General features: G+C 39.4%; 1 protein-coding gene across 1 annotated transcript; it reads left to right on the top strand.

Moving 5' to 3' along the window:
- Positions 1-3941: 3941 nt before the first annotated feature.
- Positions 3942-6143, top strand: LOC149234237 (LEAF RUST 10 DISEASE-RESISTANCE LOCUS RECEPTOR-LIKE PROTEIN KINASE-like 1.2). The gene is made up of 3 exons (XM_089368192.1): positions 3942-4697; positions 4951-4974; positions 5098-6143. The coding sequence occupies exons 1-3, from the start codon at positions 3968-3970 to the stop codon at positions 6141-6143; spliced, it is 1800 nt and encodes a 599-aa protein (XP_089224318.1). The 5' UTR covers positions 3942-3967.
- Positions 6144-15312: the final 9169 nt, after the last annotated feature.

The following is a 15312-nucleotide window of genomic DNA, read 5'->3' as shown; positions in this document are numbered from 1 at the left end:
TACAAAAACATGTTATCAAAACTATGAAATGTGCTACCAATATTGTTTTGTTCTAATTATAACTTGTTCCTTATTTCTCTTATAGAAAATGTCATCTAGTGTAAGCCAAAACAAGGATTACAAAATTCAAGCAAATAAAGTACAAGTATATGATGGAAATGAAGATACTCTACATCACCCAACAAATTTTAAATCAATTCTTTTCAAAGGGCCAAAAATGGCCCCGTCTTCCAAATAGAAACAACAAATACCACAAGCAAAGGAATCTCAATATTATTACAGAAGTATGTCCTCTTTCAACAAGGCATGACATCAACTATTTCGCACGCACCTTCTTCACAAATTACATTTCCTGAAAGAAAGATATACAACTATCATTGTCATTTATAATCCATTCTATATAAATAAACCAAAATAGAAGAGCTAAATGCAACCATCACACTCCCACTAGCAAAAACGTTGACACAATTTCTACTACTCTTCATCAAGGAGCCAAAAAATTGAAACTGTAGGATAAAATATGTTGAGAAAAAAAGCAGACTTAAGAGACTTAGATAGACTTCACACATACAACAAGAACCACCTCATATGGATTTGCCAACACATGTTTTCAAACATTATGGCCATAAAAATGCTTCCAAATATTTTGAAAACATATTGATGCTTTGTCTAACATACATACATATATTATATGTATGGAATCATACCGTGGAATTCATTGTTACCCATCTCCTGATGGACATAACTGTAATCAACTTCATAGAGAAAAATCGATTCTCCAAATAGAATAATATGGATCTTGGTGACCAACCCGCCATCCTTTAAATACTTACTCAAGTTGAGGAAATGCTCATTGCTTGAGTTAGCCCCATATTGCAAGTTAGGCATGCTCGATGTGGTCAATACAAATATAGTGGCCATACTACCACTTTCCCACAACAAAATTTTCAAATAACATCTTACCTTCAATGCCTTCTTTCAGATCTCAACATATTAGTTTTCAAGAGGCTTGGAGGAAAGGGGAAATGTTATGATTGTTATTTCACAAAATCTCATATCATGAATGCATTGTTATGTAACATGCAACATGAAAAATATTACAATGATGTCTAATTAGATCCAAACTTGATTGCATCTCTTCGTGACACTTTCACCAATTTCTCCTCTCACCTCAGCTTTGTGTCTGTAGAAACTTACATTTCTTCCACCGCCTAGCCAAATACTACAGATATAACACACCATGATCTTGGCCATGAGGAGAAACTGTTGTCTTCCTTTGCGTTTAGATTTCCTAATACCCAACTCGAAATAAAAAAAACAAATGCATTTGTTCATACTACAAACAATGCTCCACCAAATATGATAATTGGCCTATCACCAATCAATGAGTACAACACAAAGGGTCCATTTGATAAGGAATTTTCTATTGTTTTCCTCACTGGGGATGCCCTTCCTCACCAACCACGCATGAAGAACATATTGCTTGATAGTTATGTAGTACACTTAATGATATACAACAACAATAGGTTCGGTAGCCATCCTAGATTTAGATATCACCTCTATAATTTGATTATGTGCCATCGAAGTCAAGCAACAACTACCTTATTTGTCAATTGAAGGCAAGAGTGTAATATACCAACCACAATTGAATATTTTCATTCTCGTCTTAGAGAATTTACTGCAAAAATCCTACCAAACCATGGCATGTGTTTCAAAGCACACCTTCATGGGACTAGAGCATACTAGACCATCAAAGAATGACAAATATTTGACACTTCAATCCACCTATTTGCAACAAACATTCTTGTTGATAACTATAACAAATCCACGATTGAATCATTGCATATGCCAATTGCATGGAGTATTGCATAATACACAAATGGTTTAGAAGCACACCAACAAGATGATGACCAATTGGAAAACAAATATTTCTATGTGTAAGCGAACGAGTTATGCTATCTTGCAATTTATGGGTCCAAGCATGATTAGTCAATGGTGCTTTCAGAGTAGTCATGCAAATTACATATGCACCGGAACATAGCCCTCCAAGTTTACCAGCATATGTTGTTGTGGCAATTGATAAATACATTGCCTCTCCATGGGACCAAACACAACCAAAGTATGTAGCAATTCCACCCATACAACAAATTAACAAGAAACAAATCATCCTTAATATGCTTGTGTGCCGACTATACATAAATCACAAGGACTGACCTTGACAAGGACTACCATTGACATTGGCAACACTGAACGTGGGCTTGACCTTCAAAGTGATGTCACACACTACTACTCTAGAAGGAATGTGGATAGCACCATTGTTCTCCTTTGAACGTTATGAAAAGATGAAGGAAGTTGCTTATGTCTCACTATGAAAGAAAAAAGAGACATGCTTACATGCTTTGTCACTCTCATAATTACAATACCCAACCTCACCCCTACCATGTGTGGACACAACATCTTGAATTCTTCTATGTTGTAATTGTAATTCTATACATGAAATATTTGTCCTTATTTTAGCGATATGATTAAAAAACTGAATAAAAAACAAAAACCCTATAACTTATTACAAATTAACTATTAAACATACTTTACTTTTCTCTACCTAAACAAAAATATTAAAAATTAATAGAAAATACACCCTGCTTCCACACCATCAAACAATCGGCCAATCTTATACGGAATCGCAGCCTGGCCATTTCAGTCGGTTTATTCAAAAAGTTGACCATTTCAGTGATAATCCGATATCGTTTTTATGGTAAATCATCATAGATTTTACGAATACAGGAGGTCTTTTTCTCTTTTTTCCCACCAAAGACTCATGTCTTCCGTTCTATTCTGCATTATTTCGTTTATTTGGTTTGTTTTAATTTTTATTTTGAGCGAATATTTCGGTGTTTGAGCTTTCAAAGCCTTTCGGTCTTTGTGAACCTAGAAAATTTAAACGGTACATAGATTTCTACATGCTATTGACTAAAGCAAAAGTGTTCTGTTGATTTTGGTGGAATCGGCATATAGATTTCTACATGCTATTCACTAAAGCAAAAGTGTTCTGTTGATTTTGGTGGGAGAAAATCCCTGTAAATACGATTCTCTCGCGATTTCGTGAGGAAATGATCGTTTGGGATTGAAGATTTTGCGAGAAAATGAAGATTGTGAAATTTAAGGAATATTTTAAATTGTTGCTCTGGAGAGGGAATATTTTTAAATCTACAATGTATATGGAATGACCATTACATGATCAATGATAGCTGGTAGATTAGTTAAAGAGGTCACCTATATAGAGATAGTGTAAAGGGATATAAGCAATATGAAACTAAGCTTCATCATCAACTCTAACTTGAATTTATTAAGAGTAATTCTACCCTTCTAGCAATATGTAATCAAGTCTATCACCAACTCTAACTTTAGAACTTCTAACTATATGTAACCAAGTCTATCACCAACTCTAACTTTAGAATTTTGATGTTTAAAATCTATTAACAGTAATCCCACCGTTATACTTTTATTACTTCACCCGGAAGTAAATTGGTTCCAAGCTATCCGTACAGTGAAAGTTGCAATTGTTGACCTCAAAGACTTTGCCATAATTTTATATTCAATAACCATCATCTTCGTGGTAGAATTCCGCAAACATGTACCTTCTCGTGGATATCACAGAATCTATTGCGACACAAAATCCTAGTACTTGTTTTTCACGGCATCTTTTTACAGTTTTTTCTTTCAAACTTATCTCTTGAAATGATTAATCTATGGAATACTGACGAAACGAAATTCTTTTATTTGGAAACCGGGAGAGGAAACGGAAGGGATGGATCTAAATAAATTATTGGTGGTTTATGTTAAAAAATAAATAATTAAAGAATTTAATAGACTTTCTTGAGTTATTTAAGACTACCTACACTTCATTGTCGTGCATGCCGTTGCTGAGAGGGTCATTTTTCTCTTCCCAACCCTGGTTCTATGCCCGATGGAATTATATGTTCATCGCCTTCTTCCTTCCCTGCATCGAACCCTGTTCTTCACCATCCTTATTGCCTGCTGTGCCTCTCTATTCCCCTGCTCCTTATGCCTAGACGTGCAATACCAGTATTGCCAAAATACTAGGAGATGTGGAAATCTGAATATACCGTATCCTTTCGGTGTTGGGAATCGCGGATGTGGTCTCCCTAGCTTTCAAATTGACTGTGTGCAGAACTTAGCTCCAGTAATCTCAATTCAGGGCCAGAATTACACAATACTAGATTTTCCCGACCATTATAAGATCTTCGTTATAATTGTGAGGGGCGAGCAGTGCAAATTCTTAGATGATCCCATTGACATGCAGATACCTCCTCCAGCACGTACAGATATCGCTATGAGAATTGCTAAAGAGAACAGGACCCTGAACGTGTACAAGTGTAATAAAGAGGGTCAACTGGACCACTCAATATTGTTTAGCGGGAAATGTAATTCTAGTGTCTCTTACGGTTTGTACGACAATGGGAATTTGATTCTGGGATGTTCTAAGGCACAAGTAACAGTTGATGTGAGATTGATGCAACTGGTTTACAATGACACAAAGAGAGAAAAGCGCTGTAGATCATGTGAAGCAAGTCATGGGATATGTGGTTACCGTTACAATAATACTTCGAATTCAACCGCACCGTTCATCTGCTATTGCAAGGATGGACCTCATACATACAAATGCCCTGGCCACGGTATGCTCTATTTTAAATTTTCGCAAAACTACATGGAACTGCTAGTTTTGAATTTACCTTGATACCCATGAAATGGGGTTGTCATAGGTACATGTATATGGCCAATCTTCATCACTCTCATTTGAAGATTGGAACAGTAATATCAATACTTCAACTGAATTCAAAACATCTAAAACATGATGATGTTTTTTTTATATGTATATGTGAATCCTTCCCGTTACTCATGATAGTCGTTGTTATGGCCGCGTTACAGGTCGCCGAACAACATTTATAATAGGTAAATTCATGATTTCTTCGTATTCTGTTTCTCCGCTTCAACCCTATCGTGAGTCTGTTTCCATTATTCTATTCGGGGTTGGACGAAGATCACATTGATATTAATCTCTTCATTCCAACGCAGGTTGCTCTGTTGGAGGAGCTGCGCTGCTAGCGGTACTGTTCTTAACTTATCACCTGAAGAACAGAAAACCTCCTCCTAGCAGGCGTGTTTCTAGATATTTTTCAGGGCGCAAGATGGGCAATTTGCCAATATTCTCTTACGAAGCACTTCGCGAGTCTACAAATTGCTTCCACGAGGAGAACGAACTTGGGGTTGGAGGGTTCGGGTCGGTGTATCTGGGTAAACTTTGGGACGGACGAATTGTGGCCGTAAAGAGACTTTATCAGGATAACTCTAGGAGAATCGAGCAGTTCATCAATGAGGTGAAGATATTTTCGACCTTGAACCATCCACATGTCGTTCGTCTTTATGGCTGCACCCCTGCAGACAGTCCAGAGCTGCTGCTTGTGTACGAATATGTCCCAAATGGGACCCTGGCCGATCATCTTCATGGCGATCGCAAAAACCCCAAGGTATTACCATGGAATACTCGCTTGAACATTGCTATTCAAACTGCTCAAGCCTTGGCTTTCCTTCACAGCCTTGAGTCGCCCATATTACACAGAGATGTGAAATCCTCTAATATTCTCCTGGACGAGAATTTGGATATCAAATTGGCTGATTTTGGGCTTTGCAGGCTTCTGCCTGTGGATGCCTCACATGTCACTACTATCCCACAAGGCACACCAGGGTATGTTGACCCAGAGTACTATCAGTGCTATCAGCTGACTGAGAAATCCGATGTCTACAGCTTCGGGGTCGTTTTGGTGGAGATCATCTCTGCCAAAATAGCGATGGACATAAATCGGAACAGAAAGGAAATCAACCTTGCTAACTTGGCGATAACGAAGATTCAGGAAGGGGCTTTGCATGAACTAGTGGATCCGCAGCTGGAGATTCAAGTAAATCATGAGGTGAAGGTAATGGTAAGAGCAGTTGCAGAATTGGCGTTCAGATGCCTGGCGTCAGAGAGGGATGACAGACCGGATATGGAGGAAGTTGTTGCTCAGCTTGAGAAAATCAGGCATTCGAGTGGTACTTCAACTGGTTCAGTGGAGAACAATTAGGACCGTCTTCCAGCATCAAGCAGCTAAACACAGCGCCGTTATCTGCCTTCTCTGTACATGAGAAGCTGCCCAGTATATGGATAAGCTCCACTCCAAACCTAAACATAAGTACAAAAACCTTTCCGCTGTACGTATGTAGATAATTATTGTTTTTGTATTTTGTAATGTTTTATTGCTTTTATTTGGTTTGATAATAGGTTCGAGACTTTTTTTTACAAGAACTTGAAGATTAAGATTGCGTATTTTTGTTATTTATTTATTTTTAATAAAATTTAATATTTTAAAAAATATTTATTAAAATGTACAAATTATAGAATTTAAATTTATCATTTTAAAAAACAAAATAAATTTAAAAAATATTATTAAAAAACATCTCCTAATTGAACTACTCGTAATAGTTCTAAGCCTATATGTAAGAGTAAGACTAACTATGTACCATTAATGGGTAAATTTTAACTACGTAGCATTAATGGGTAATGGTATAGAACCGATGACAAACATACTAATCAGAGCAGTACATAAACTTCCTATAGCTAGTAGATCATGGAACTCATACTATGTGGGCTATGGTATGCACACAAGTTTACCTAAGTTTAGGTATAGAAGTGAAATTTATCATTATAGAAAACAAAATAAACTTAAAAAATATTATCAAAAATAAAGAACATCTCCTAATTAAACTACTCGTAATAGTTCTAAATTTATGTGGTGACATAAATCAAGGCGTTGGCCATTTAGTTAAATTTATGTGGTGACGGGGTTGGTGATTTAGTTTTTTTAAATAAAAATTATAAAATAAAAATTATTTAGTTTATGTTAAAAAAAAATTCTCATATAATTTTTATCAAAAAACTTTGTTTAATTTATTATAGATTATAAATTATATCAATTTGAATACAAAAATATATAAAATTTATTAACAAATTATATTTTCAAAAATATATTAACAGTGATAAATATATAAAAATTACGATCTAATAATCAAAAATTACGATCTAATAATCAATATAAAGAAGTTTTCATTATTCTTTGAAAAAACAAGTTTCACATTTAAATCCGTTTGATTAGTGTTTTTTAATTAGAAATCAATCATTTTTAATAAATTTATTTTCCAATTCCAATACCAGTGAGCACCCATTTGATTAAACGTGTCATTGAGTATAAACCAGCAAAATAAAAGTATTATTAAATAGAAATGTATGGTTGAAATTTAGGTGTTGGGTTCTAAATTGGTTTTCCTTAACTACTAGATGTTTTTGAGTAAATTCGTATAGTTTTTTACTCTATAGATTTAACTATATATCTATATCTATATATATATATATATATTAAATATTGAATTTATTATTTAAACTTGTAAGTGTGATTTTAATGATAATTATTTTTTAAAATACTAAATTTATAATTTAAATTTGTAATTGTGATTAGCCCAATATATATTTGGCCGTATGTTGTATGTATGCTTAATTGAATATGCCGCTGTAGTCGCAACCTGCGAACAACTTCATGAAGGGACCGATGGCCTGTGTTATGCTCTTAACCTGCAAAGTAATACCCAAACATAGAATTTGCGAAGAAAAGATACCGAGAACACAGAATATGCGAAGAAAATATACCCAGAGCACAGAATAGCAATGATTTTATTATTCAAAGAGAAATGTTCACAGACCTCTTCGAGGGGGCAACCTCCAATAGAGCAGAGCTCGATTACAAAACAAGACATGATACTCCTCGCAGGGAGTCTCTATCCTTTATATATGACTCATACATGCAATACCACGGGCCAATACCGTGGGTTTTATTAATACCATCTATCTAATACTACCGCCCATTTGCAACTAACTGTGGTCCCGTCATTAATTGCGGGTTAACCACTTACAAATATTAATATGGGCTTTATTGACTCTTGACTATGACGTGATCCCATGACATAAATAAGGGGGTTAGGGTGGGACCCTAACATGCCCTCCCCCTTAAGACTAGCTTTGTCCTCAAGGCTGAAGCTGCGGAAACTGCTGAAGAATAGTGGTTGGTTCCCAAGTTGCATCTTCCGGAGAGGTGTCTTTCCATTTGACGAGGACCTCCTTAATCATGCGGCCGCACAGGTGCTTGTCTCGTGTGTCTAGAACCTGTTCAGGTTGAAGCCAGATTGACCCTTCTTCGTCCAATTCAGGTAGACTGGTTTGAACTCGGCAATTGTTCCCAATCACTTTCTTGAGGCACGATACATGGAAAACTGGGTGGATTTTTGTTGTAGGTGGCAAATCCAACTTGTAAGCCACTTCTCCAATGCGCTGAAGTACTTGGTATGGTCCGTAGAATTTTGGAGAGAGCTTTTGACAACCCTTGTCTTTGAGTGATGTTTGCTTATATGGTTGCAGCCTCAAAAAGACCTGATCCCCTTCTTGAAATTGGCGCTCTGAGCGATGTTGGTCAGCCTGTTGCTTCATACGGTTCTGAGCTGGATGAAGATTCTCGCGCAGATGGGCAAGCATGGTTGCGCGGTGTTGTAGGAGTTGATCCACGACTTGTACTTTGGAGCACCCCATGAGATAAGAAGTAGGGGAAGGCGGAAGTTGTCCATAGACTGCTTCATAGGGAGTCATTTTGGTGGTGGCATGATAGTTGGTGTTATACCACCATTCCGCCAGAGGTAACCACTGTACCCAAAGGTGTTGCTTTTCTGAAGTGAAACACCTAAGGTAGGTTTCTAGACATTTGTTGACGGCTTCGGTTTGACCATCTGTTTGCGGATGATATGAAGTACTGAGTTTGAGTTGAGTGCCTTGTATTCTGAAGAGCTCCTGCCAAAAATTACTGGTGAAGATTGGGTCGCGGTCGGACACAATAGAAGTGGGCATGCCATGCAATTTGAAGATCTGATCCATGAAAGTTTGAGCAACCAAAGTTGGTGTAAATGGTTGGGGTAGGGCGCAGAAATGAGCATGCTTCGACAGTCGGTCCACAACCACCATGATGACTGACTTGTTCCCAAACTTTGGAAGACCTGTAATGAAATCCATGGAGACCTCCGTCCAAATTGACGCCGGAATGGGCAATGGTTGTAATGTGCCTGGTGTGTTGACGGTTTCCCCTTTGTGGCGTTGACAGACGTCACATTCTGCTACGAAAGTAAGGATGTCCTGTTTCATGCCGGCCCAAAAAAATGATCTTCTGGTGCGAGCATATGTCTTCTGAAAGCCCGAATGTCCTGCGATGGGAGATGAGTGCAATTCTGCCAAAATGCGACTTTTGAGGGTGGATGTTGGTGATATTACGACTCTGTCCTTGTAGCGAAGAATATCATTCTGACACAAGTAGCCCTTGCTGGAATTAGGATCTACCTGCAATTGAGAAATGAGTTGGGAGAGCCCGGGATCTGAAAACCATTCCCTGCGAGCCTCTTCAATCCAGTCTGGAATGGGGAGGGAAATTGCGAGCAGAGTAATTTCCTCCTCAAATTGGCGTGACAATGCATCTGCTACCCTGTTGTCTTTCCCTTTCTTGTAAATGATCTCATAATCATATCCCAGCATTTTGGCTAACCATTTATTTTGTTGTGGGGAAGATAGGCGTAGCTCCAAAAAATATTTAAGACTGTGATGATCTGTGCGGATTTGGAAACGTCGCCCCAACAAGTAAGGTCGCCAGGTCTCGACTGCATGTAAGATGGCCATCATTTCCTTCTCGTAGGTAGATTGGCCCAGATTCCTCCCACTTAGTTGTTGGCTGGTGAAGGCCAATGGTCGCCCTTCCTGCATTAAGACCGCTCCAATACCTGTTCCCGAAGCATCACATTCAATGACAAATGATTTGGTGAAGTCCGGTATTGCTAAGATGGGAGTGGAACACATGGCGGTTTTGAGAGCGGTAAATGCCTGTTCTGCTTCCTCGTTCCAGAAGAAGGAATTTTTCTTTAGGAGTTGCGTTAGGGGCTTCGCTATGCGGCCATAGTTGCGGACAAATTTACGATAATAGCCTGTGAGACCCAAAAATCCTCTCAAGCTTTTCAAGGTCTTAGGTTGAGGCCATTCTTGCATTGCCTGGATCTTTTTGGGGTCCACCTTGACACCTTCACGCCCCACAATGTGGCCCAAATACTCAACTTCTTCCATGCCAAACGAACACTTAGACATCTTGACAAATAATTTATGCGTGCGGAGCAATTGCAAGAGTAGATCTACATGCTGAAGATGTGCCGCCCAAGTGCCACTATAGATGAGGATGTCATCGAAGAAGACAAGGACAAATTTTCTGAGATATGGTTTGAGGAGGTGATTCATAAGGCTCTGAAAAGTAGAGGGGGCATTACAGAGACCAAATGGCATGACCAGGAACTCATAATGGCCTTCATGAGTTCTGAAAGCTGTCTTGGGAATGTCGACTTCCTTCATGCGAATTTGGTGGTAGCTTGAGCGAAGATCCAACTTAGTGAAGAATTGAGCCCCATTGAGTTCGTCCAACAAATCGTCAACCACCGGGATGGGAAATTTATCTTTGACTGTTAACTTATTGAGGGCCCTGAAGTCGGGACACATCCGCCACTCCCCATCTTTCTTGAGGACCATGACTACTGGGGATGAATAAGGACTAATGCTGGGACGAATGACACCTGCTTCCAACAATTACTTGATGATTTTTTCTATTTCATTCTTTTTGGTGAACGGATATCTGTATGGCCGCACATTTGGGGGTTGGGCCCCTGGAACCAATGTGATGCTATGATCATGTTCCCCTCGCGAGGGTGGAAGCTCATGAGGCTTGTCAAAGACCGTCTAATGTTTATTTAAAATCTGTTGCATCTCAGGATGAATTGGCAGAGACATGGTGTCTACTACCTGGATGGCATTAAATTGAGCTACCACTCCATGATGGCCCTTTTTTAACATTTTTTCCATCCTATGCGAGCTGATGATAGAGGGGGCTCCCGCCTGTAGTCCACGGAGGGTATGTGTGGAGTTGTTCTGCTTAAAACTCATATATAACTCCTGGAAATCCATTGTGATTGGCCCAAGAGTGCGGAGCCATTCCGCGCCTAGGACAATGTAACAACCCCCCATGTGTATTGCAAACATGTGGGTTTTCAATTGATAATCCCCCATTTGATTTTGACATTTTCACAGCGACCTTCACATTTAATTGTGCCCCCATCTGCAATCTGGACTTGGAAGTTAGAAACTGCCCGGACGAAACAATGTGCTGCTTCAGCGATCTTTTGATCGATGAAATTATGGGTACTTCCACTATCAATCAAGACTACTACTGGGCGATGTTTAAGAAAACCCCTGATTTTGAGAGTTTGAGGGGAAGAAATTCCTGCCAATGCATTTAGCGAAATAATTGGTTCATCAGAGACAATCTCCTTTTGGTTATCTTCTTCGATCGCCTCCGGTTCCTCAAGTGGTGGATCTTCCTCAGTGGAGCTGTAGTCAGTGGCATCTATTTGAAAAAACTTGTGCTCTTTGCATTTATGACCCAGGGAATATTTTTCATCACAATAGTAACATATTCCTTGCTTCCTTCTTTCGGCCATTTCCGCAGGTGACACCTTTTGAATCTTAAGTGTCTGAGTCGTATTGGGAGCCTGTGAGGGACGACCTTTAGCGGGGAAGTTGGGGCGGCTGGATTGGGTTGTTAATGCACGTTCCACCTTACGGGCTACCTGGCAAGCCTCTGTCCATGTGGGAGGGTGGTGGAGTAGAACCTGAGCTTTGATGGCTTCTTTAAGACCGCTGATAAAGAATTCCATGTAGAACTCATCTGTGAGACCCCTAGTGCGGAAGGCTAAGGCTTCAAAAGCAGTAATATATTCCTCCACTGTACCCGTCTGTCAGAGCTTAGTGAGATGCCCCAAAAAAGAGTCTTCCTGTTCAAAGCGACTGTGAAGAGTTTTGGCAAATTGGGCCCAATTCTGAAAATGTCCATTGCAACGCTGATGCCATTCCTTCCATTGCCATCGTTCATTGTCCAAGTACATGGTGCCCACCATAAGCTTAGTCCCCTAATCTATGATATGATTCAATTGGAAATACTGCTCCATTTGTGCTAGCCATGCGGACGTGTGAGAACCGTCAAATTTATGCATATCCAACTTGGGAGGTCGCTGACTGGGTGGTGGATGGGTGTGCCAGACGTGATGAGAGTGGCTAGACTCACCCTCATGGTATTCATGGCCATTATACGCCTCCTCGTGGGCTGGCTCCTTGCCCTTTGGGAGTGCATCATGTATCTGGTGACTTATTCCTTTAAGCTCAAGTTCGATATTCTTCACCGCAGTTTGGAGGGAGTTCACATGGTCTTCAATTTTGTCGATCCTTTCATTGGCCATCGCTTGAGCGCGATTTTCTACCATACACTAACCTGATGAAAAATTGGGACCGCCTAAAAAATTTTTACTAAGAAATTGAATGGTACCACCTTGCTCAGCTCGTCGTCCTGATTATGATGGGCTAGGTCACCAATAAGCCCCCCAAAAGATCTCAGACTTGTTTTTTTTTTGGAAAACTCCTAACGGAGTTTTACTCCTTCCTGATCAATACTGCAGTCGCCAAATCGTCAGAATGTCAATGCCGCCAAAAGTCCTGCGAAAATTATATCCAGGGACAAGAACCCTTCACAACTACTCCGATCTGGTGGATCTGAGAGATCTGAATGGTGGAACAACTGCTGCTGCTGATCTGATGGAGCTGCAGGACTGATGTCGGCTGCTGCTGCACTTGCTGATCTGGAATAGGTGATGTGTGATCCCCCGATAGAAAGGGAACTATGGTCTTGAGGAGTGTCAGGTGCTACAGATCGCAATATACATAAGGGTCTGACAGTAGTACTCAGCCCAATGTTTCAGGGCTCTAACTAAGGAGGATCGACCGTACCCTTAGCCGTACAACCGACTACCCTATCGTACGGGCGAGTAATCTCTCCGAGTGTTGTTTTCGGTGTACTGTAGCCACAAGATGGCTGAAGGTTTATCTATGGCGAGGTTTCAAGGGAGCTAGGGGGCTTCCTATATACCCAGAGGGTACGTGGAAGACAGTCCGTGCGCGGTTCTGTCTAATGCGCTACTACTCGAAGGGGTACCCACAGGGGTTACAAGGGAGTCCAACAGACGTGACCACCTCTTGTATTTCTTGCGTGCATGCCTCCCCAAATCCGCAGGTTTATGCGCTTAACGACAGATCCCGTGGTTTAAAGACGCCGGAACACGTCTCTAGCCAAAAAAAAAAAAATTGCTAAAATTTGGATATCCCACCGAGCCCTGGAAAGTGCTCTGATACCACTTGTTATGCTCTTAACCTGCAAAGTAATACCCAAACATAGAATTTGCGAAGAAAAGATACTGAGAACACAAAATATGCGAAGAAAATATACCCAGAGCACAGAATAGCAATGATTTTATTATTTAGAGAGAAATGTTCACAGGCCTCTTCGAGGGGGCAACCTGCAATAGAGCAGAGCTCGATTACAAAACAAGACACGATACTCCTCGCAGGGAGTCTCTATCCTTTATATATGACTCATACATGCAATACCACGGGCCAATACCGTGGGTTTTATTAATACCAGCTATCTAATACTACCGCCCATTTACCATCTATCTAATACTACTGCCCATTTGCAACTAACTGTGGTCCCGTCATTAATTGCGGGTTAACCACTTACAAATATTAATATGGTCTTTATTGACTCTTGACTATGACGTGATCCCATGACATAAATAAGGGGGTTAGGGTGGGACCCTAACAGCCTGACTGAAGCCAAATTGAATTTCTAAAATATTCTAAAAATTACAATTTAATTCCACTTATAAATAATATCTCATAACAAAACCAAAACATAGGTTACATTCTATTCAAAGATTCAAAGCAAAGTTATAAATGTATTAGTCTGATGTGAGGGTGTTGACGCAGAACCAGACAAGAGTCCAACTCAGTTCATTTTTGGAGAAAATTGGTTACGTAGAAACAAAGCACCAATGGAGCATGATGTCATCCGAGCATGATATTAGTTGATGATTTGAATATCTGTGGATGAGACTGCTGCAACTAATCTTTAATAACAGGGATGAGACTGCTGCAACTAATCTTTAATAACAGGGGATAATCGTTTCCCATGAGATGATATTAGGTATATTCAATGAATGCGGGAAGAGCATACATTTCACAGAATTTGTGCATGCTTTCTTTGACATGTATTATCCCATATTTCCTCACCCCTATCCTCTTATACATATTCAAATTAAAAGACAACCATGTAGTATAAATTAAGTGCAGAGTTACCAGCCATAAAATTTTTCCTTGATTAACTCATAATCGTGATTCAAACGAAACGTTCAGGAACCTACACGGAGACCCCACCTGAAAGTATTAAAGGCACCGAGGTCAATACCTTACCTGAATTACGGCATCTAACTTGATTGAAGGAAAGCATGGTAACCTGCCCTAATTCGAAGTAGACATACAACCTAATGCATATGTGGATACTTGATAAACCCACCTTTAACTCCGCCTACCAAACGTACCAATAGAGATTTAAGCGGAAATTTGAGTGTCTGTACTTTTCCTTTCACCCTCATCAATGAAAATTTGACCACCTCCGAACTAATCTACCTTTAAGGGACCATGGGAAAAAAAAGGGAAACAATAAATATGTTGATCAAAAAAGGAAGAAGAACTAGGCCTTTTTCCCTTGCTTTACTTCTGCTTGCCAATTTTGGTTTCCTCGGTTTCATGACAAGAAAAGAACTTGTGATCTTTAAGATATTCACTCATTCTCACTCGTAATTTTTTTTTTTTTTTTGTTGTTGTAATTTTAAGGAATTTTATTAATTTGAAAAAAAACTATGTTGTTGTAATTAGATGTTCAAAATTCTTTCAGTCTTACTTTTATTGGTTTTGTTGGCCAAAAAGGAATAACAGAAACAAATAGCAAAATGGCCATAAGAACAAAGTATCCAAAACCGGAAAGACCAATGAAACCAAAACATGTCCAAAATGAGAATACATCCCATAACTATTAAGGATCTAAAGAGTTGACTGCAGTTGGATCCTCCATTCCATTGTCAAAAGATGTCGGGGGTTTGAAATCACAATGTACGTGCTTTTCCATGTGCGCCAACCTCCCTTCCAAGCACTCCATTTTTTTGTATATCCTCCTTTTAACCCTATGTAGT

Source organism: Pinus tabuliformis, chromosome 8 (genome assembly GCF_031772625.1).
Source record: "Pinus tabuliformis cultivar Carrire ecotype Pingquan chromosome 8, CPIR1, whole genome shotgun sequence".
Taxonomy (NCBI): domain Eukaryota; kingdom Viridiplantae; phylum Streptophyta; class Pinopsida; order Pinales; family Pinaceae; genus Pinus; species Pinus tabuliformis.
This window is presented reverse-complemented; position numbering and strand designations above follow the sequence as displayed.